This window comes from Lepus europaeus, chromosome 18, assembly GCF_033115175.1.
Source record: "Lepus europaeus isolate LE1 chromosome 18, mLepTim1.pri, whole genome shotgun sequence".
Taxonomy (NCBI): Eukaryota; Metazoa; Chordata; class Mammalia; order Lagomorpha; family Leporidae; genus Lepus; species Lepus europaeus.
In genome coordinates this window covers 46,678,659-46,700,892 of record NC_084844.1, presented here as the reverse complement: position 1 = coordinate 46,700,892, position 22,234 = coordinate 46,678,659, and the positions used below count along the sequence as shown (strand labels likewise).

Here is a 22,234-nt window from a genome sequence, read left to right as displayed (position 1 = left end):
GGTGGGGGCCTCCCTACCACCTGAGTCCTGGCTGCTGACGTAGCCTGGCCCAACCCCCAGTGTTACATGCACTTGGAGAGTGAACCTGTGTATGAGAGATCTGCTTTTCTTTCAAATAAGAAAATTATTTTTTAAATGTAATTTCTGCAAATACCACTTATAAAATGATATTATTTTAGACAATAAAAATGTGTCAAAACTTCTTAAAAAGTAAAAATCTGGAGCCAACATTGTAGTGCGTGGGCTAAGCCTTCACTTGTGACACTGGCATCCCATATGGGAGCATGGGTTCTGGTCCTGGCTGTTCCACTTCTGATCCAGCTTCCTGGTAATGCACCTGTGAAGGCAGGGGATAATGACCTAAGAACTTGGATCCTGCCACCCAGGTGATGGCCGGGATAGAGTTTCTGGCTCCTGGATTTAGCCTGGTCCAGCCCTGGCTCTTGTGGCCATTTGGAAAATGAACCAATGAATGGAAGATCTCTCTCTCTCTCTCTCTCTCTCTTGATTGGCCTTTTTTCTAAGATTTATTTATTTTACTTGAAAGTCAGAGTTACACAGAGAGAGAAGGAGAAGCAAAGAGAGAGAGAGAGAGACAGAGGTCTTCCATCCACTGGTTCACTCCCCAATTGGCCACCAACAGCTGAAACTGCACCAATCTGAAGCCAGGAGCCAGGAGCTCCTTCCAGGTTTCCTATGCGAGTGCAGGGGCCCAAGGACTTGGGCCATCTTCTACTGCTTTCCCAGGCCATAGCAGAGAGCTGGATCAGAAGTGGAGCAGCCAGGATCCAAACTGGCACCCATATGGGCTGCTGGCACTGCAGGCAGTGGCTTTACCTGCTACGCCACAGCACAGGCCCCTTGGCCTTTCAAATCGATCAACCAACCATATTTGCTGGTTCATTCCCCAACTGACTGCAACAGCCCCAGTTGGGCCAGGCTGAAGCCAAGAGCCAGGAACTCCATCCAGGTCTCATATCAGTGGCAGAGGCTCAAGTTCTTAGCCATCATCCTCTGCTTTCACAGGCCCATTAGCAGGGAGCTGGATGGAATTAAAGCAGCTAGAACTTGAACCTATATGTCTATGGAAAGCTGAAGTTACAGGGCGCCACAATGCTGGCCACCCCTCAATCTTTTTGTTTGTTTGTTTAAATATTTATTTATTTTAAAACACAGTTACAGAAAGAGAAAGGAAGAGAGAGACAGAGAAAGAATCCTCCATCCACTGGTTCACTTCCCAAATGGCCTCAGTGACTGGAGATGGGCAGATCCAAAGCCAGAAGCCAGGAGTTTCTTCCAGGTCTTCCTTGTGGGTGCAGGGGCCCAAGCATTTCGGTCATCTGCTGCTGCTTTCCCAGGCACGTTAGGCTGGATCAGAAGTGGAGCAGCTGGGACTTGAACCACTGCCCCAGGCTGTGGCTTTGTCTGCTAAGCCACAATGCTGGCCCCAATCTTTTTCTTTTTTTTAAAGTTAAAATATGGGGCAGGTGTTATGCCGCAGTGGGTTAAGCTACTCATTAGGGTGCCCACATCCCATAGCAGAGTGCTGGTTTGAGTACTGGCTACTCCGTTTCCAATCCTGCATTCCTGCTAAGGTATCAGGCAGGCAGCGGATGATGGCCCAAGTACTTGAGTTCCTGCCATCCACGTGGGAGACCCAGATGGAGTTCCAGGCTCCTGACTTTGGCCTGGCCCAGCCTGGCTCTTGTAGGTATTTGTGGAGTGAACCAGTGGAAAAATCTGTCTCTATCTCTCCCTCTGTCACTCTGCCTTTTCAAATAAATAATTTTTTAAAGATTTATTTTATTTGAAAGACAAAGTTACAGAGAGAGGTAGAGCCAGAGAGAGAAAAGTCTTCCATCTGTTGATTCACTTCCCAAATGGCCACAATGGCCAGAGTTGAGCTGATCCGAAGCCAGAAGCCAGGAGCTTCTTCCAGGTCTCCCACATGGGTGCAGAAGCCCAAGGAGTTGGGCCATTTTCTACTGCTTTCCCAGGCCATAGCAGAGAGCTAGATTGGAAATAGAGCAGCCGGGACTTGAACAGGCACCCATATGAGATGCGGGCACTGCAGGCTGGGGCTTTAACCTGCCACACCACAGCACCAGCCCCAATAAATAATTTTTTAAGTTAAAATCATTGTACAAGTAAGAATTATGTTTTTAAATGACCAAAAATTCAGGGGCTGGCGCTTGGTGCAGTGGGTTGACGCCCTGACCTGAAGCGCCAGCATCCCATATGGGCACCCGTTCAAGTCCCGGCTGCTCCACTTCTGATCCAGCTCTCTGCTATGGCCTGGGAAAGCAGAGGATGGTCCAAGCCCTTGAGACCTGAAGGAAGCTCCTGGCTCCTGGCTTCGGATTGGTGCAGCTCCGGCTGTTGCGGCCAATTGGGGAGTGAACCAGCGGATGGAAGACCTCTCTCTCTCTCTCTCTCTGCATCTCCTCTGTGTTCAAATAAATAAATCTTTTAAAAATTCATTAAAATATTGCAATTTGAATTTCTGTGATTAGCCTAAGTTTTTTTTTTTTTTGTATATTTAAAAAAGTTTTTTCATCTATTTGAAAGGCAGAGCAACACAGAGAGAGAAAAAGAGAATCTTCTATATACTGGCTCACTTCCCAAATGCCCACCTCAACCAAAGCTGAATCAGGCCTTGGTCAGGAGCCTGGAATTCCATCTGAGTCTCCTACATGGATGTCAGAGACCCAAGTAACCTGGGCCAGCATCTGCTGGCTCCCAGGTGCATTGGCAGGAAGCCAGATTGAAAGCAGAGCAGGTGAATGCCCAGATGTGTTTGGGAGTTATCACAACCCATTGTTACAACGCCTGCCCTTCTTTTCCTGTCCTTAATAGCAATTTGTATTTTTCCTGTAGATTACCTGGTTATATTCAGTTTCCCACTGAGGTGTTCTTTGTTCTCATTGATTTGTAAGTGCCTTGCACATATCAAGGATATTAATTCTTTTGCCCAGCTTGTAATTGCCATTTTACTGACATTTACCGTTTCATCTTTTTCTCTATAGACGGTTAAAAGTCTAATTTAGACGCTGCTTGTTTTTATGATGCCTGGGTTTCAAGTGGTCTTGCAGGGCGGTCTCTACCCTGAAGTGAGGGAAATCACCTCCATTTATTCTGGAGCATTTCAGTGTTTCATGATTTGCCAGCAAAGCTGACTGACAAATGACTGAAAACAAAAATCTGAAAACACTGCTTCATTCAAACAGACCTGGGACCAGATCAGCTCTAACATCTTGTTTTGTGCCTTTGAAAAAGTTACTTGAAGCCTCAGTTTCTCTTTCTCGTTGGAAAAGTGGGGGCAATGCCCGTTCCCCAGGGCTCGTGTGGGGATTAAATGACGCCAAGGATGTAAAGCACCCGGTCAGTGTGAACCCTCCATAAGGGGCGAGTCTTCCGTGGGCCTTCAGCCCTGTGTCCTAGAACCCAGCACCTCCTCGCACGTGCTCAGGTTTTCCTCCCAGGGACCCGCATCGCACACCTGCCTTGCGCTTGTTCCATCATAAAGGCTGCTCCGCAAAGCTGAGGGAGGGTTGCAGGCAATGCGAAAGAGGGGGACAAACAGCTGAATGGATAATCACAGAACAAGAATCAGTGCACAAGGGCAGTGCGGGGCTCTGGGGGAGTGGCTAGGGAAGGTTCTCAGAGAAGGTGCTCTCCGAGAAGGGGCTATGCGCAGGGCGGGGTCGGGGGGGGGGCAGCAGGTGCAGGGACCAAGAGCAGGCAGGTGCCACAGGAAGGGAGAGGCTGTGGGGAGGAGCTTCTGTGGGTTCATGTGGGGAAACTTCCATTGTACCCTGCACAAGTGGCAGAGAATTTCGGAAGGATTTTCACAGAGGTCAGCTTTACCAAGGTCAGACTCACATTGCCCACAGCTCACTGGGATGGGGTGGGAGGCATGCTCCCAGCCTTAGGGACAGAGATGGACAGATTAGATTGCGCTTAGGAGATAGGACTGGACTGACATGGGGGAGGAGGGGGAGGGAGAGGGAGGACCACTGCAGGTGCCTGTGGAATACGGGTTAGAAGGACATATGACGTCACATATAGCTTCAGTGCTATTCTGAGAACAGGGAACTTAGTTTTGGGGAAGAAAGCAAGCACGTTAGAGACGTGAGGAACATGGGAATATCTCTGAGGCCTGGGGACGGGCTTCGCACAGGTGCCTCAAGGACTTCAGATGGCAGGCGGCGGGGAGAGTCTGCAGTGGGGGGGCCCTAAGCAGCCAGGCTCCCGGTCGTACGGGGACCGGTCTGGCTGGCAGGGCGGGTTCACGGCGGTAGGGGGCGCACACGGCCCGGGGCCCGCAGCGCGGGAGGTTGCTGGCCACCCCGGGAGCCTGCGAATCTGGGGAGACCCAGGGTCTTCGGAGGGCGTTTTAGTGCCTCGGATCGGGGCGATGCAGCGCAGGCGGCGGAACCCCCGGAGTCCGGGCTCCATCCCCTGCCCGGGAGCGGCTGCTCGGCTCCTCACACTGCGGCCCTGGAGCCCTCTGGACCTCTCGCGCTTCCCCGGAGACCCGGCTCGGGCCAGCAGCTTGGGGCTGCCCACGGCGGCCCCTGCGGAGGCGGCCCTCGCCCGAGAGCGGCGTTCGCGACCAGGACCGAGGGTAAGGGATGGCCGACCCCGGCGAGGAGCACGAGGACGACCGGGCTGGGCGGGGGTCCCTGGGGCCCAGGATCGGAGTCTGCAGAGGGGACCCGAGGGGCCACCGTCCAGCACGGGACAGGCAAGCTCCAAACTTCCACCGCCAGTCCCCCAAGGGACACCGGCCAGGAACCGGGCGGGCGGCTCCTTGGAGAGAGGAGGGAAGGGGTCTGCGGGCCAGGAAGCCAGATCCGGGGATCGGACCGGAGAGTCCAGGCGCGGGCGAAGGTGGGGACTCCGGAGCCGGCCCGAGACCCAGCCCAAGGTCAGGGCTCCGGGTGGGGCCGCGGCGAGGCGATGGGGCAAGGCGCTCCGGGGCTCCCGGCCCAGCTGGCTTCGGCTCGGGACGGCTGAACTGAGGCGCTGCCCACAGCTGCCCCCGGGGCCCCCCCATCTCTCTTGTTTGTCTCCTAGTCCGGCCGGAACCGGCTTCTGCTCTCGGCCGGGCGGGCGGGCGGCTGCTGATTGGTCAATGCCTGTTTCCAGCCCGCATCCAGCCAATCAGCGGGCGGCAGTGTTTTCATCTTGGGGTCGGAATAAAAGGGCTGGAATAAAAGAGGGCAGAAAAGGCTTCGGGCGGGCCCGATACACCCCAGAGGGAGCCGGGTGAGCCGAACGCCGGGGCGCGGGGCCCAGCGGGCGGGCGGGAACCGTCCCAGAGGGGCGCTGGGAAATGCGTGGATACGAAAGGAAAGGGAGCGGACGGCTAAGGAGCCGCCGGGGAAGAGAGGAGAAAAGGGAGGGAGCTGGGGGGGAGAGGCACGGGGGTCCGCGTCCAGGAAACGGGCTAACCGCAGAGGTACCCGAGCGGCACGGGGGCTCCGCGGCTGGCTCGCGCCGCCGGTTTGAACCGGCTTTGCCTCACCCATGCGGGGTTCGCGTGGCCGCAGCGCCTAGCGACCTAGGCGGCAGCCAATGGCAAGACAGTTCCTGTGCCGTTAGGCCAATGAGCGGGCCCTGGGCGGGCCCTCCCGGCGCTGCGGGCGCTGATCCTGTGGTTGAAGGAACCAGCGCTGGGGAAGGGTCTCCAGTGCGGGCGGGAGGGAGCCGGTCTGGGTCCCTGGGAGTGGCAGCCCGCAGGTGTGCTCCCGCCCAGGTGTCCGGACCTCTAGCTGCCTCCCCTTCCGGCACCCGGGCGATGTCAGTTCTGCTAGGGGCCAGGACTCGTTGCGCGTCACTGAGTGTGCCTTAATCCCTTCCTCCGTTGGTGCCTCAGTTTACCTGGGGGGAGCTGAGAGAGGAGTCTCCCTGCCGGGCCAGGGCGGTGCAAGCGAGGCGGAGGGCAGAGGTACGAGCCGGCGGCGGTGTGGGGGCGGTGCAGGTGCCGGGAAGGGCTGCGGGTTGTTTCCGTGGCTGCGCGCACCTCCAGCCGGGGCTGCGGAGGGGTGACAACCCGCGCCCGGCGGCGGCGGCGGCGGCGGCGGCCTGGGGCGGCCGCGAGGGCTGCGCAGGGCGGCGCTGACGCTGAGGTCTGTGAGCAGGTGGCTGCGGAGCCGAAGCGGGAGTGGGAGCCAGAGCCGGGGCCGGGGCCGGGCCGCCGCACCGCGCTGCACCATGGCGCCCACCCTGGCCACTGCCCATCGGCGCCGCTGGTGGATGGCCTGCACCGCCGTGTTGGAAAACCTCCTCTTCTCGGCAGTTCTCCTGGGCTGGGGCTCGCTGCTGATCATGCTCAAGTCGGAGGGCTTTTACTCCTACCTGTGTACTGAGCCAGGTAAGACCAGCGCCTCGGGCGGGGTGGGGGTGGGGGCTGGGTGGTGGCGGAGACCGCAGGGCTGCAGGTATCAGAGGCCCATCGGATCCCCACCCAGCCCTGTCCTTGTCTGGTGAACGCAGAGGCTGAGGCCCAGGCGGGGGAGGGGGGAGGGAGTCCTGTGCTGGACCCAGAACCCCCAGCCCAGGGCTCTTTCTGTCCCCCGGGAGCTGGGCTGGCTTCCTCTCCTCTCCTCCCGTGCCTGTGACATCCTCCCCTTGCAGGGTGACTGTAAGAAAGAGGAACCCTGATTCAGGGGCTGGGGTGCAGCCGACAGGAAGTGGCTTTGCCTCCACCGCAAGGAGGGGGCCTTTTTCGGGCAGGCCATCATGCAGCCTGCTGAGGCCTTGCCGGATGCTCGCTCATCTGTTTTTGCTGCTTTATGATTCTCCAAAGGCTGTCTCCTCCTTCCGGCCGTGGCAGCACCTCGGGGGCCCTCAGGCCTGGTAGGGAGGATAGGGAGGGGGACGATGATTGGGGAGGGTCCCTTGTCTTTGCCACACCACTGGTGTTGCTGGAAGCAGGCTCAGAATGCCGTGGAAAATCTGCCCCCACCCCTAGTCTTCACCCCCCCCATTTGGCCGGAGGACTGAGGCGGCACCCCCACCCTACAGCCTCTCCCTACCCCCACAGGGGCTGCCCCGTCGTTGACCTCACTCAACCCCCTTCCCGCACATGAGCCCCCTGAGATGGGCGCAGCCCAGGTGGGACCCCCTGAATCACCAGCTGCTTGCCTTTTCTTTCTAGAGTTTTCATCCCATGGGCAGAGAGAGCTGTGGGCCCCTCCTGCTGGAGGTGCCCAGGGGGCTCCTGCCTGGTGGCTTCCAGCAGGCCTAGCAGGAGAGGTGAAGGGCCAGAGAGAGGGCAGGAATGCAGAGGCCGCCCGGGAGAGGGCAGAACGTATATGGTTTATAACCAACCTTTAGCCTTTAGCCACTCAAAAACATTTCCTAATAGCCCAAGGGTTCTTGGCAGGCCTTCCCCCACATCAGCAAGAAACGCCGGGCGATGGGATAGTCAGACCTTGTTCCCTGAACCGGCTTTCTGTTTCGCTCCAGAGATGTTGGGAGATTAATGACTCTTCGGAAGGAACAGGTTGGAGTGTTTAGTTGTTCCCTTCTCCAGGCTGCACCGAAGGCGTAGCACTCAGCAGAGTGCCTCTGCCCCCACTCAGGGCCTCTGTACCTCAGCAGACCAGAGGGTTGTTGTGGTCGGAGGTCTGGTTTTTCCTTACAAGCCAGCGTGGTGTTGGGAAGGTGAACTCTCCCCCTTGGGCCACCGGCTTGGTTGACTGTGCTATGGGCTGCGGTGGGCACTTGCCTGCCATGGCCATCTAGGCTTGCTCCTCCCTGAGTGGGAGCAGTGCCAGCGGGAGGCTGGCGGGCCACTTCTGAGCCAAAGTGAAGACGAAGGGTCGGGAGTGCGGGTTGAACATCAACTCCTTATCCCGTGCCTTTGCCCCGGCCTCTGATTTTGGTTTTCCTGATTACCTGGCAAAGGCGCTGAGCCAGCCTCCCAGCGGGAAGACCTGCTGAGTCCACACAGCTTATCTCTCTGGCCTCCTGCTCCCTGCTTCTTGGAGTCCGTGGAACCTGTTGTCTTTCAGGGCCAGAAATCCCCAAGCTCTGGCCTACCCGGAGCGCCTGGCAGTCAGGGTTCAAGCTCGGTGCGTGGCAGAGAAGCAGCCAGGCCATTTATTGAGCTGATTGAATTAGGCTTGTGGCCAGCCCGGTAGCACACAGCTGATTGGGATGCAAATGCTCAGCTCTTGCCTGCTTTTAGGACGGATGCTTGAGTTTGTTCAATAAAGAACATTCCCGGGAACCTGTTGAAAGGTTCTCGCAATTCTTTTCTGGAGGCTCCAGCCAGAATCTGGCCGCCAACTCCATTGGGTTGCAGACCTGGTGAGGGCCCTCATTCCTGTGGCCCCATGGCTTGCCTTGCCTTTGCCCACCAGACAGTTGGGAATGGGGTGGGGGCTCTGCTGGGGAGCAGGGGTGGTGCCCACCAGATGCTGGCTGCTGCCATCTGCCCGTTCCCCACCCCCCCGCCACCTCGCTCTGCAGAGGAGATGGACGGGAGGCCCCTGGCCTAGAGGGGCGCAACTTTCCCACGGCAGTGTCTTTGGACCCCTGGGACAGCCACTGAAACCACCCATGCCTGACCTCTTCGTTTTCTTTGCTGTCCAGTGGGCCACTTGGGCATCAGCTCAGAGGGATGGGGCTACCTGAGGCTGTGCCCTCTCCTCTTCCCAGGAGCCCACACGTTCTAGAAACGCGTGCTGAGGAACTGTGCAGCGCAAATAAGGCCTCACACACAGACTCGCTGAGCCTGAGTTGGGGTCTGCATGCCTGGAGGTGGGAGGGCCCCTGGTGCTTAGATAGAAGCCTGGGGGATGCCCAGGGAGAGGACGGCGCTGGGGAGGCAGGGGAGGGCACCTGGAGCTGGGAGTTGGGATTTTATTCTCAGGGCAGGAAGGAACCTGGAGGAGATTCATGCACTGTGGGGGACTTGCCACGAGCTGGCTTCGGGGGGCTGCGCTCTGAAGGTGGCATTGTCACGGCCCCGTCAGAGGAAGTCCCCGTCTAGCCTCAGCCACTGCAGTCACTGGACTTCTGGCGGTGGGGAGCACACCTCTCAGCCTGACACCAGGCAGGAAGTGGGGTGGAGGGCCTGCGGGCGGGCCGGGCTGTGTCGTGGACAGTTCCTGCCGCAGCCAGGCCGTCTTCCCTACCCTCAGCCGGTGGGCGGCAGCTTTTGAAAAAAATCCCACCTTTCATCTGGATTTCTGTGAGAGTGTTTACTTCTTCCCCCCGGTTTATTGCTGTGAACCAGAGGGTCTCAGCTGGTGCCCTCAGCCTCAGCTCCCCCACCTGCCCGCCTTCTTCCTTTTTGCTTTCATGGCCTCATTCCCCTCCCCCCATCGCTCGGCCTCTCTGACTTGTTGGCATCTGTCTGGCTTGGGTTGGCTTTTGGGGCCCTCATGGGAGGCCACAATCAGTCCCGCCCTCAGTAGACGATACTAAAGCCATGACACCCAGGGGCGGCCTTTCCTGGCTGCATGCTCTCTGCCACCCACCGTGTCTGCACAGCCCAGAGGTCAAGAGCAGGGCCTTTTTGGGCTGGGCATTCAAGCCAGCTTCCCCCAGCTGCTATCCGCTAGCAGCTCACCTGTGCCACACCTGTAGCCCCATGTGGATCTCGGGGCAGGGGCGGGAGGGCACTAAGTGACATGGGCAACAAGTTCCCTCTGGCATCCTGCCAGCGGTAGCCGCTGCCACCAAGCCCACGGTGAGGGCCCGGGCGCTCCCAGCGCCTGCTCTGTGTTTGAGCCGACCTCTCACCTACATCCCCCTTGCCGGCCTGAGATGCCGCTTCCTGTTGCCGGATAGACCGAGGACTTGAGAGAGACAGGGGCAGGTGCCATCGGCGGGGCAGGCCAGGGGCGCCTGACCCAGGCGGGAGGACACTCGGAGAACAGCCAGAGAAGGGGGCTGCTCGGGACTCGGGGCCGCACCAGCCGGCCGTCCTGGAGGCTCCCCACCCTCTTTGCTTCCCCAGGCCGAGGAAGCCCTCTTTGACGCAGAGGGGAGCCAGAGTGGGCTCACAGCACCCTCTTTTCTCCCCCTTTCTCTGTGAAGTTCTTGTTTGTGAGTCTCCTGGGAGCGGGGCGAACAGTACGAAGCATTGTTCTCTCTCCCCGGCGGCGTGCTCCTGTTCTCAGCACCCTCTGGCCGCTCCACTTCTCAGTCTGCCCCGCTGGGCTGGGCTGGGCTGGGCTGGGCGGCTGGGCTGCTCTGGCCGCCCACTGCGGAAGCATCTGTTTAATAAACAGGTGTAGGTAAGGAGCTGAGCAGGCCAGGCTGGGGCGGGGGCGAGCACGAAGCCAGGAACAGAGGGTACCCTGAGGCTTGGCACTTCCTGGGTGCTTATCTGTTTGTCTCCTGGGCCAGGATGGCCAGGTGGAGGCAGAGGGGGAGGAGCGGCCTGGTGTCACAGTGTTTCGGCATCTGTTAGGGCTGTTTACTGCCAACACAGCTCTGGGCTCAGCAAAGGTTGAGCTTCCTCCAGGGGCAAGTGATGCTCTGGGTCCCCCCGGCCCCAGGCTCATCTGTGGCTAGGAATGAATGAATGCCTGGAGGCAGGAGGCAGAGGGCCAGTTGGCCACCCCAGCGAGTTGTTTAAGGAGAAGGTGTGTGGCCTAGAGCAGTCCCTGCTCCTGTGTGGAGTGGCTCCAGGATGAAAAAGGAGAGGGCAGGTCACCCACAGTGACTGCTCTTCCGGAGGCCCCCGTCCGGTGGCGGGGGCGACCAGATGGCTCGGCGGCATAAGCCCCACCACCCCTGTGTCTGCCTTGGGCACGTCAGGGAGACCGCCCTGGGTATGCTGCCTTCGAGTTTCATCTTCCGCCTCCTCGTGAGACACTGTGGATTTAGGAGTGTGGTCGGGGTCCCGGTGCTCACTCAGCCCATGCTGCCTCGCCCCCCACAGCTCCCTGCTGGCAGTAGCCGGGCTGGCTGATGCAATAACTGGCTCCAGACCTGCCTGCCCACAATGAGGACCCTCCAGCCAGCCACCCTGGGCCCTGGAGCACCCTTTCCACGTCCGCTCTGTCGCCTCTGTGCTGGTTTTGCTCACATCTCCACACTCACCTGGAAATGGCCATGGCTGTGCGGAGACCCCATCCCCACTCCGGATCCAAATTCTGGTGCTGCAGCCCCACCTGTGAAAGGGCTCTCCCTTTCTAGAAACTGCCGTGCTGGGGGAAAGCAGGCGGCCTGGGCCTGCTCGCCGCGGCATTGCACGTGATGTTCTGCACTGTGTCCTGATGGGTGCAGAGGTCCGCAGGCCTTGAATCTCAGTGTGGCGGGGCCTCTCTAGGAAAGAGAAAGTGGTGGGGACAGGAATCAGGCCTGTTAGGTTTTGTTTCTGTGGCTTCAGGCAGTTTACTGTGGTTCTAATGCCCGTTCAGTCCCCTCCATCCTCCACATAGCTCTGTTCGTCCTGTTTCCTTTCTTCTCTCTTGAGCCATTTGGCCGTTGTGATCTGGTTTCATTGTTCTCATTCGTAATTAGCCACTGTGGGCCAGGGCCTGGGTGAGGTGTGGGGACACAGAGGAACCCAGTCCTTGCCCTGCCACCCCTGCAGCCCTGTGGGAGACCAGAAACATCCACCACACAGTTGTAAAGTAGTTTGTCCAGCCACTGCGTCTGGCTCTGCTGCCAGAGAGTTGCACCATCCCCGTCCTGAGACTCCCAGAGCAGTAATAATAATAGGAACAGCTTTTAGCTATTATTTTTGGGCACTTTCTATGCCTGTGTGAGCTCTAGAGTGTTATTGCATTTTCTCATTGATCTTCCCCTGAACTCTAGGAGGTGGACATTGCTGTGCCCATTTTACAGATAAAGAGACTGAAATAGAGCAAGATGAAGGCACTCTTGCAGGGTTACACAAAGAGGAAGTGGAAGAACCAACACTGGAACCAGAGGCCAGGTCCTGGCAGCGTGCCTCCGGCAGGGCTTGTTGGGCAGAGGTTGGCGTGTGGCATGATCACCCCAGGGGCATTCTTTTTGGTGACCTAGGGGCTGTCGCGAAGCCTAGGCAAGCCTTTGCAGACCTCAGCTTTACAGCCCTGGCGCCAGAGGGCTGCATTCGCGAGGCAGGCAGTTATCAGAAGAGAAGCACTTCCTGGCCTCTCCCAGTGCAACTGGCTTCTAATCAAAGTCTCGGTTGCTACAGGGTTAGTCAGCACCTCTTAACTAGCAGCCCCAGCCGGGCGAGAGGCCTCCCCGCGTTCCGAGCCGCCCGCCCGCCCGCAGCTGCCACAGCACTTTTCCCTCCTTGTCGAGTTGTTTCGGTGCTGGGTCAACTTCGGAAGGGGCCTTTGGGGCTGGAATCGCGGCACAGTGGGGCCTACACTACCAGGCATGGAAGCTCAGCAGCCCGCAGGTTCTGGGCCTGGTCACAGGGATAGCACCGCAAGGACCCCAGCGAGAAAACTAGGAGAGGTACACCTCAAAGGGGAAGCTTGTTAACACACCCTCCCAAAGGGTTCTAGAGTGTGGCACGTCCGGGGGTTGCTACCACGGGAATGCCCAGGTGGGGGCCACGGCGGCCAGTGGGGTGTTCTGTGTTGGGAGGAGGCAAGGAGGCACACGCAGTCTCCACACACCGGCCGGGGAGACCAGCAGCATGTGCGTCCCTCGTGGTCTGGAGTCTGCCTCAGTTTCCATGGACAGAGCTGCCAAGAAGGTTCTGGCCGGTCTGGGCCCCCTCAGTCGAGGTCCACGGCTCCAGGGTGTGGGTTCTCCAGAAGGGGGATCCCAACCCAGGCTCTGCGGTGCTTCAAGGGACGGTGTGGTCCAGCAGGAGTGCAGCTCTCTTCCTGGGATTCTCCAGAGGCTCATGTTGTGACCCCAGGGCTTGGGCCAAAGCCTGCTGCAGGGCTGCTTGCACGCCCCGTGAGAGGACGGTGACTGTGCACCTGTTCTACTGACCTCTGGAGGTCCCTGCCTTGACCCTGTGGTTTGGTTTCGCTCCCTTTCCACCCAGAGAACATCTCCAATGCCACGACTGGGGGCACCGCAGTGCCTGAGCACGAGGAGGTCAGCTGGATGAATGGCTGGCTCAGCTGCAAGGCCCAGGATGAGATTCTAAACTTGGCCTTCACCGTGGGCTCCTTCCTGCTCAGTGCCATCACGCTGCCCCTGGGCATCGTCATGGACAAGTATGGCCCAAGGAAGCTCAGGCTGCTGGGCAGGTCAGTGGGGGTTCCTTGGATGTGGGCGGTGGGTGGACAGGGGCTAACCCTGAGCTAAGTTCTTCCTGTTGGGAATCCTAGTACCCACCCCCCAGGTACACTGTGGCGCTCCCTACATGCCCACTCAGAGTGTAGTCTGCTTTACCAGGAAGCTGGGGTCTTTACCCCATCTGCCACCTAAGTGGTAGGTACTGTGACCCTCTCAGTGTGCCAGCACTGCATAAAAAAGCACAGGACGCCAGGCTCACCTTGGCCACCTTGGGGCACCTGGAGTTGCTGGTCATTGAGGGTCCTGGGCTTCAAGTCTGGGCTTACACCCCAACCAGAACAAAGGATTTTGAATGTGTATCTCTAGGATAAGCACATGAAGTTTTAAATGATGTATACTTATGCCATTCTTTTATTAAGTTAATTTTTTTTGACAGGCAGAGTTAGAGACAGAGAGAAAGGTCTTCCTTTTCTGTTGGTTCACCTCCCAAATGGCTGCTGCGGCCGGCACGCTGTGCCAATCCGAAGCCAGGAGCCCGGTGCCTCCCCCTGGTCCCCCATGCAGGTGCAGAGCCCAAGCACTTGGGCCATCCTCCACTGCCTTCCCGGGCCACAGCAGAGAGCTGGACTGGAAGAGGAACAACTGGGATAGAATCTGGAACCCCAACTGGGACTAGAACCTGGTGTGCCGGTGCCGCAGGCGGAGAATTAGCCTAGTGAGCCGCAGTGCCGGCTTTCTTAAGTTAATTTTTAAGAAATCTATTGAGGGGCCTGCGCTGTGGCATAGGGGGTAGGGCCACCACCTGCAGCACTGGCATCCCATATGGGTGCCAGTTCAAGTACTGGCTTCTCCACTTCTGATCCAGCTCTCTGTTATGGCCTGGGAAAGCAGTGGAATATAACCTGAGTGCTTGGAGCCCCTGCACCTGCGTGGGAGACCTGGAAGAAGATCTGGCCATTACGGTCATTTGGGGGAGTGAGCCAGAGGATGGAAGATTCTTTTTCTCTGCCTCTCCTTTTCTCTCTCTCTAACTCTGCCTTTCAAATAAATAAATAAGTCTTAAAAAAAAAAAAAAACTATTTGAGAAGCAGAGAGACACAGAGACAGACAAGAGAGCTCCCACGTGCTGGTTCACTTCCCGGTTGTCTGCAGTGGCTGGGACTGGGGCCGGGACTGGGTCAGAGCTGAAGCCAGGAGCCAGGAATTCAGTCCAGGTCTTCCATGTGGGTGGCAGGAACCCAAGCACTTGAGCCACTTCCTGCTGCTGCTTGGGGTCTGCATTCGCAGGAACCTGGAATCAGGAGGCAGAACTGAGCATTTACCCATCTGAACCCATGTCTCACCTGCTGGGCAACCACCCACCCCCAAGTGTGCCATTGTTAATGTTTTGTGTGCTTCATATGAGGGCACTTGACAAAGTTAGTGGGAAATGGAATTAAAGGATAAGTTTGTTTCGGTGCAGATTCTGAGATCCAGGCATCGTGTTTTCACAGTATGCGTTTTCCGGGAGGGTTCGGAAGACCCCTCATGCATATACACAAACACAAATTAAAATGGGTGAGATACAAACATTATACAGTGGAAGTTCTGTTACATCACTGTGGCTCACTGTGTGCAGCCCCTGGGGTACATGGGTGCCACTGGTCTGTGCAGCTCTAGGCTGCCAGGCGCGGGGTCAGCTCGCCAAGCAGCAGGCCCTCCCAGGCCGAGGGCCCAGCAGCCCTGCCCCCCTGGGGATGACACCCTTGCAGGGCAGGTTGAGGCCTGAAGGGAGCTGGTGGCGGATCCGCTGCATTTGCTCTTGGAAGTTGAAGAGGCTTTGGTTTCCTGGGGCAGAACCAAGTGGAGGGCAGGGTTCGGGGAGCAGCTTCTCATCTTCCCCTGCCCATGGGGCTCTGCTCACACCTGGTGGAGTGGGCACAGGATTCAAGGTTTATTTATTTATTTGAAAAGCAAAGTGACAGAGATGGAGAAAGACAGAGAGAGAGAGAGAGAGACAGATTTTATCTGCTGGTTCACTCCCCAAAAGGCCACAGTTGCCTGGGCTGGGCCAGGCTGAAGCTAGGGGTCAGAAGTCCATCCTGGCCTCCTATGTGGGTACGGGGGCCCAAGCACTTGGGTCATCCTCCACTGCTTTCCCAGGTGCATAAGCAGGGAGCTGGATCAGAAGTGAAGCAGCCGGAACTCTAACTGGTGCCGGTATGGGCTGCTGGTGCTGCAGGTAGCAGCTTAACCCACTGTACCACAACACCAGCTTTTTGTATTTGCTTTTTTAAAATGAGATTTATTTCCTCATCAGTAAAAGGAGCCAATTACTCTTCTTAGACTTATTGAACTGTAATTGTTTTGAAAACATCTGATACATAGTCAACACCTAGTGATATAATGATATTTTGTTCCTGCTTGGTTTTAGCGCCTGCTTTGCTGTCTCCTGCTTGCTGATTGCCTATGGAGCCAGTAACCCCGACTGTAAGTGTGCTCCCTCCTCCCCCCAGCAGGGACTGGCGAGAGGGTGGCCAGAGGGGCTGCAGGCCCAGCTGCTCTCGGATGCCGTACTGAACCCAGTGCTCACTGCTCACACTGGGGGGACCTGGCAGGCCTTTGCTCAGTTGCCCACCTCAGGCAAGTGGCCGGGTCAGAGGGCCGTGGCCCCAGACAAGTCTGCCGAGAGCTCCCAGAGTATATGAGGCTCCCACCCCCCTGCCAGGCCCAGCCGGGCCCTGGCAGCTTCCACAATGCCAACCGAGGGTGGTCCTGCCCAGGCCGGAACTACAAGGGTGGCTGGGAAGCCGCTGGTCCTCGGCCCTGCTCAGGTGCGGCTGTGGCTTCAGGGACTTGGAGAACAGACTCCAGTGTCTCACCAACGTCTCCGCCAGGCCCGTCCACTGAGGGTTTGTTTTTTTTAGTGCAAATACAAACATATAATGCAGTGTGATTGTCATTAAAAGGCAGGTCAGGCAGGGTTTATGGTGGGAGGGATGCTCAGGAATGAAGTGGCTGGGACAGGAACCGCCAGGAGGGTACTCTCACCAACCCTCCCTTCCCATCACTGGCTCTCCCTCACCCCACAAGGGAGGGAGACAGCCACGTAAGCTGAAGGCGGGGCTGGGCCAGGCCCCTGGGCTAGGCCTCCCCATGTCACCAGGCCCGTCACTCAAAGGCCAGCTCCTCTCCAGACTTTTGGGACTCTATTTCGGTTTCAGTGGGTGGTGGGAAGAGGGCACGAGTGTGCACCTTTGCCTGAGCCTGGGCTCCTGCAGGATGCAGGAGGGGAGCGTGAGGAGAGGCCCCCAGGTGGCAGGCACTGGTGCTCACGGGCTTGTCATTCATTCGGGCTGCGTTTCCTGGGGGCCTGCTCCGTGTGGGCGCCGGGCTGGACCCTGGCCTCCTTCGTGGAAGCTCAGCTGTGGCGCCTGGCTTCTGAGCTGTCTGTGTTTCCCCCCAGCTCTCTCTGTGCTCATCTTCATCGCCCTGGCTCTGAACGGCTTCGGTGGGATGTGCATGACCTTCACCTCGCTGACGGTAAGGAGCGATTGTCCTAAGCTCTCTAGTTCTGTGAGCTGCTTGTGGATTTCAGGCAGCCTTCAGCGGGTTCCATTTGCTGTGTGTGCCCAGACATCCCAGGCAGCACCAGGGCCATGGTGAAGTGGCCTGGCAGCAAAGCTGGTCGCAGACTCCGGGGCAGGGGCCTCCTGGGCGTGGCTTGGGTCCCCACCCTTGGGAGAGGAGCAGGGGGGCAAAGGCTGCCACTCACTTTCTCTTTTCCGGGAGCTCTGCCACACAGCAACCTGAACACTGGGCTCCCGGGAGACCGCCGCAGCCCACCTGTGCCTGCCTGCAGGGAGACCCCTGGGCTGCCTGTTCTTGGTTGCCACGTGTGGGGCACAGACAGCTGCTGGGATGGCGGCGTCTCCTTGGGCTGCTGAGCACTGCCTTCTCCGGAGATCTGGGATGCCGGGAAATGTGTTGCCTTCTTAAAAAAATATATATATTTATTTTAAAGGCATAGAGAGAGATTTTTCATTTACTGGTTCACTCTCCAAATGGCTACTACAGTTGGGGCTGGGCCAGACTGAAGCCAGGAGCCTGGAACTCCATCTGGGTCTCCCACATGGGTGTCAGGGGCTCAAGTACATGAGCCACCCTCCTCTGCTTTCCCATGTGCATTAGCAGGGAGCCAGGGGGGAAGCAGAGCAGCTGGGCCTTGAGGTGGTGCTGTGACATGGGATGCTGGTGTCCCAGGTTGAGGTTTAGCCCGCAGTGCCACAACGTGGACCCCAAAATGCGCTGCTTTTTGCGATGACGGAGGCTGAGGAGGGCACAGCTGGGAAGCAGGCAGGTCAAAGGAGGAGCAGAACGGCTTCCCGAGGGAGGAAGGCGGCGTCTGCGGGCTTGCCCAGCAGGGCAAGGCTGCTGCTCCGAGTCGGCTGCCGGGAAAGAAGGAAGACGAGTGCACGTGCATCCAGCGGGGAGATCTTGCCTGCAGCTAAGGCAGCACCCGGCGTCAGATCCACAGTGTGCTGTGGCCGCTCGATTCCTTGTCTCACAGCTGAGGGACCCTTGTTTTACTTTATGGGGCCCTGGGGACTTTGGCCCTTTTCTCGAAGGGCACTGGAGAGGTGCTGGCTCCTGTGTGATCCGGCTGGCTGCAAGCCAGAGGCCAGCCCAGGCCCAGTGTCTTCGGGCTCGCGTCCCTGTGCCTTGCCTTGTTGCCTTAGTCCTGGCGGGAAGAATTGGCTGTCTGGGTCTGGATCCATGGACGTGGACAGTTGGGTGCCGTGTGCGTGGGTGAGAGACTGCGTGCAGGGCGGCCGGGTGGCTCCTCAAGGTGTGCGTGACCCCGAATCCGAGCTCCGTCACTGTGCTGCGCTGGTGCTGCCGTCCAGTTCTTTCCTGCCATCTGGGGCACTCTGAGCCTTAGGTTTTTAGCCAGGTCGATGGAAAAGAAAGATGGGTATGTTCCTCCTCTCTCAAGTTCCCAGAAGAAGGCAGATGTTGAAACCGAGAGCTCCGTTCAAACCGTCAAAAATGCACAAATTCCAATAAGCGTGAGAGTTGTGAAACAGGAGTCGTGGTTCTGCTTATTCTTGGGCAACGAAAACCACGCAATCTTCCATCAGGAGGAAGAGTGCGGGGCTGGCGTCTCCCTGTCGTGTTGGTCATGCGATGCCTCGTCAGGGATAAAGAAATGAGATGGTCCTTGGCGGTTTTTTTTTTTTTTTTCCCCCAAAGATTTACTTTATTTATTTATTTGAAAAGCAGAGAGAGAAAGATCTTCCACCTGCTGGTTCATTCCCCCAGATGCCCACAACAGCCAGGGCTGGATCAGGCTGATGCCAGGATCCCAAAACTCAGTCCAGTCTCCCACAGCAATGGCAGAGGCCCAAGCACTGGGCCATCAGTGCTCCCTCCCAGCATGCACATTGGCAGGGAGCTGGGTCAGAGGTGGAGGGGCCAGGACTGGCACCAGCACTCCTGTGGGCGATGCTGGAGCCTCAGCCAGCAGCCTGACCCGCTGTGCTGTGGCAGCTGCTCCTGTGGACTTGCTTGTGCTCTGAAGTGTGGAAAGGTGCTTTGTCATGATCAAGTGAGAAAAACCAGCATCCACGACCCACTGAAGAAAGCCACTAACGTGAACTCTGAAGGTCGCCCAAGAAACTTTTAGGAGCGACTAGTAGGCCCCTAGGGATTCTTTGCCTCTTTTCACTTTTTATGATTATGAAATAAAAATGACTTAATTTGAGAAATCCAGAATTTCATAAATATCAAGTATGGACTGTGAAATTATGTAAACCTACCTTAATCAGTTTGGGGTATATCCCATTAGCATTTTTTTTAAAAGATTTATTTATGTATTTGAAAGTCAGAGTTACAGAGGGAGAGGGAGAGGGTGAGAGGGAGAGAGCGAGAAAGCAAGAGAGAGAGAGAGAGAGGCAGAGAGGCAGAGACAGAGAGAGAGGTCTTCATCCGTTGGTTCACTCCCCAATTGGCCGCAATGGCCGGAACTGCGCCAATCCGAAGCAAGGAGCCAGGAGCTTCCTCCAGGTCTCCCACGCAGGTGCAGGGGCCCAAGGACTTGGGCCATCTTCTACTGCTTTCCCAGGCCACAGCAGAGAGCTGGATCGGAAATGGAGCAGCTGGGACTTGAACTGGCGCCCATATGGGATGCCGGCACTGCAGGCGGCGGTTTTACCCGCTGCACCACAGCGCCGGCCCCCCATCAGCATTTTTTAAAAATCATTTTTCTTTGTTGAACTGTTATAACTTGCTTTTTCATTTACTGTATCTTTTACATCTTTTGCTGCCAGTACGTAGAGACTCTCCTTGTTTGCAAAGACTCTAGAGAGCGGCCCCATTGTTAAGCATTGCACGTTATTCTAGAAGGCTGATGCACCACCATCTATTCAACTAGTTCCTCCTCATGGATGCTGGGGTTGTTTTCCAGCTTCCCCCGTTTAGGAGCGCTGCTGAGGTGGGTCTCCCTGTCTGTGCATTTTTGTAAAATAAATTCCTGGAGGTGGAACTGGGGCCACAGGCTCAGCTTCGGACGTAGCATGTGCTGTCACACGGACGGTCTTCTGCACAGGCTGTGCGCTGATCCAGGCCAACCAGCATGCAGGAGAGGGCTTTGTTTTTCTGTTAAGATTTATTTTAGAGCCGGCGCCGTGGCTTAACAGGCTAATCCTCCACCTTGCGGCACCGGCACACCAGATTCTGTCCCGGTTGCCTCTCTTCCAGGTCAGCTCTCTGCTATGGCCCGGGAGTGCAGTGGAGGGTGGCCCAAGTGCTTGGGCCCTGTACCCACATGGGAGACCAGGAGCGGCACCTGGCTCCTGGCTTCAGATCAGCGTGGTGCGCCGGCCGTGGCGGCCATTGGAGGGTGAACCAATGGAAAAGGAAGACCTTCCTCTCTGTATCTCTCTCTCACTGTCCACTCTGCCTGTCAAAAAAAAAAAAAAAAAGATTTATTTTATTTATTAGAAAGGCAGAGTCACACAGAGAGAGACAGAGATATCTTCCATCTGCTGGTTCACTCCCATAATGGCTGCAACGGCTAGGTCTGGGGCTTGCCAAAGCCAGGTGCTAGGAGCTTCTTCTGGGTCTCCCATGTGGGTGCAGGGGCTCAAGTACTTGGGCCATCCTCCAGTCAGAAGTGGAGCAGCACAGACCCAAACTGACACCCATACGGGATGCCAGTGTTGTAGGCGGCGGCTTTACCCACTGCTCACAGTGCCGACCCCAAGAGAGGGTTTTCTCAAGAGCCCCCTGGAACCAGACCTTTCATCTTTTGAACATTAACCCATTTGATCTGGTGGAAAATGAGATGCCTTTTTTTTTTTTTTTTTTAAACATGTGTTTATTTGAAAGTCAGACAGCCGGTGCCATGGCTCACTTGGCTAATCTTCTGCCTGCGGCACCGGCACCCCGGGTTCTAGTCCCGGTTGGGGCATCAGATTCTGTCCTGGTTGCTCCTCTTCCAGGCCAGCTCTCTGCTGTGGCCCGGGAGGGCAGTGGAGGATGGCCCAAGTGTTTGGGCCCTGCACCTGCATGGGAGACCAGGAGAAGCACCTGGCTCCTGGCTTCGGATCAGTGAGATGTGCCGGCCGCAGCGCACCGGCCACAGCGCACCAGCCATAGCGGCCATTTGGGGAGTGAACCAACAGAAGGAAGACCTTTCTCTCTGTCTCTCTCTCTCACTGTCCAACTCTGCTTGTAAAAAAAAAAAAGAAAGAAAGAACTACACACAAAGAGAGACAGAGAATCTTCCGTCTCCTGGTTCACTCTCATCAGATGGCCATAATGGCCAGGGCTGAGCCAGACCAAAGCCAGGAGCCAGGAGCTTCTTCCATGTATCCCATGTGGATGCAGGGGCCCAAGCACTTGGACCATCCCCCACTGTATTTCTCAGGCTCATTAGCAGGGAGCTGGATTGGAAGTGGAGCAGCTGGTACTTGAACCGGTGCCCATATGGGAGGCGGTGGCTTTACCCGCCATGCCACAGTTCAGGCCCCATTATTTTTATTATTTTTTTTTTTTGACAGGCAGAGTGGACAGTGAGAGAGAGAGAGAGACAGAGAGAAAGGTCTTCCTTTGCCGTTGGTTCACCCTCTAATGGCCGCCGCGGTAGCGCGCTGCGGCCGGCGCACCGCGCTGTTCCAATGGCAGGAGCCAGGTGCTTATCCTGGTCTCCCATGGGGTGCAGAGCCCAAACACTTGGGCCATCCTCCACTGCACTCCCTGGCCACAGCAGAGAGCTGGCCTGGAAGAGGGGCAACCGGGACAGGATCGGTGCCCCAACTGGGACTAGAACCCAGTGTGCCGGCGCCGCAAGGCAGAGGATTAGCCTGTTGAGCCACGGCGCCGGCCAGGCCCCATTATTTTTTAACAATCCTTCAATTATTAGCAACATGGAGCATCTTTTCATTTCCTTCCTGGTCATTTGTATTTCTTCTGTGAATTGCTTCTTTTTATCATTTGTCTATGTTTTTAGAGTCCTTTTTTATGATTTCTAAGAGTTCTGTTAAGTGTAAAGAAACTAGCTGTCTTTCTGAGTGAGCAAGGGGTCTTACCCTAGCATTTTTAAGCCACTTTGTGGTCCATGATCAGGCTTCATGAGGGCTGTGTACCCCCTTGAAATGAAGTGAATTTGACAAAATGTTGAGGAGAATTGTAAAATAATAATTTTTAAAAATGTTTAAAATAACAGACATTGTAAAAAAATGTATGCAAGGGTACTTCAAAATCTTCTTAGAAAATACCTATTGTGGAAAAACCATGCATGGATTTCACAACGTTTTTGCACTAAAACAAACATCTTAATGACCTGTTTGTGTGAGCTTTCCAAAGTCCCCTGGAATGTGCTGCTCAGGTGCGTTTTTCTGGAGGGAGGGGTCATTGTCTCCAGCAGCCTCCCCCAGGTCTGTGTCAAGACTGAGAGCTGGCAGCAGGTGCATTTGTGTTAGCTCCTGGCTGTCCTGCTGCGAGCTGAAAAGTTACAGAGGCCAGATGGGACTGGGCAGAACACCCTCTGATCATGTAGCACACTTGGTTGCTAGGGATCTATTTC

The 22,234-nt window shown here is 56.7% G+C and overlaps 1 protein-coding gene across 3 annotated transcripts in view; it reads left to right on the top strand.

The window, feature by feature from the left end:
• Nucleotides 1-5,214: 5,214 nt before the first annotated feature.
• SLC43A2 (solute carrier family 43 member 2) overlaps nucleotides 5,215-22,234 on the top strand; it is a 39,011-nt gene continuing 21,991 nt past the window's right edge. Inside the window, exons 1-6 of one of the 3 annotated variants that reach the window (XM_062216176.1) lie at nucleotides 5,243-5,271; nucleotides 5,882-5,953; nucleotides 6,147-6,379; nucleotides 12,971-13,178; nucleotides 15,581-15,636; nucleotides 16,613-16,689. In XM_062216176.1, coding sequence (XP_062072160.1) covers nucleotides 6,220-6,379; nucleotides 12,971-13,178; nucleotides 15,581-15,636; nucleotides 16,613-16,689 — 501 coding nt within the window. In that variant the 5' untranslated portion in view covers nucleotides 5,243-5,271; nucleotides 5,882-5,953; nucleotides 6,147-6,219. Of the gene's footprint in view, nucleotides 5,272-5,673; nucleotides 5,954-6,146; nucleotides 6,380-12,970; nucleotides 13,179-15,580; nucleotides 15,637-16,612; nucleotides 16,690-22,234 lie in introns of those variants that run through there. The other 2 variants (XM_062216177.1, XM_062216175.1) reach the window with 2 other exon arrangements.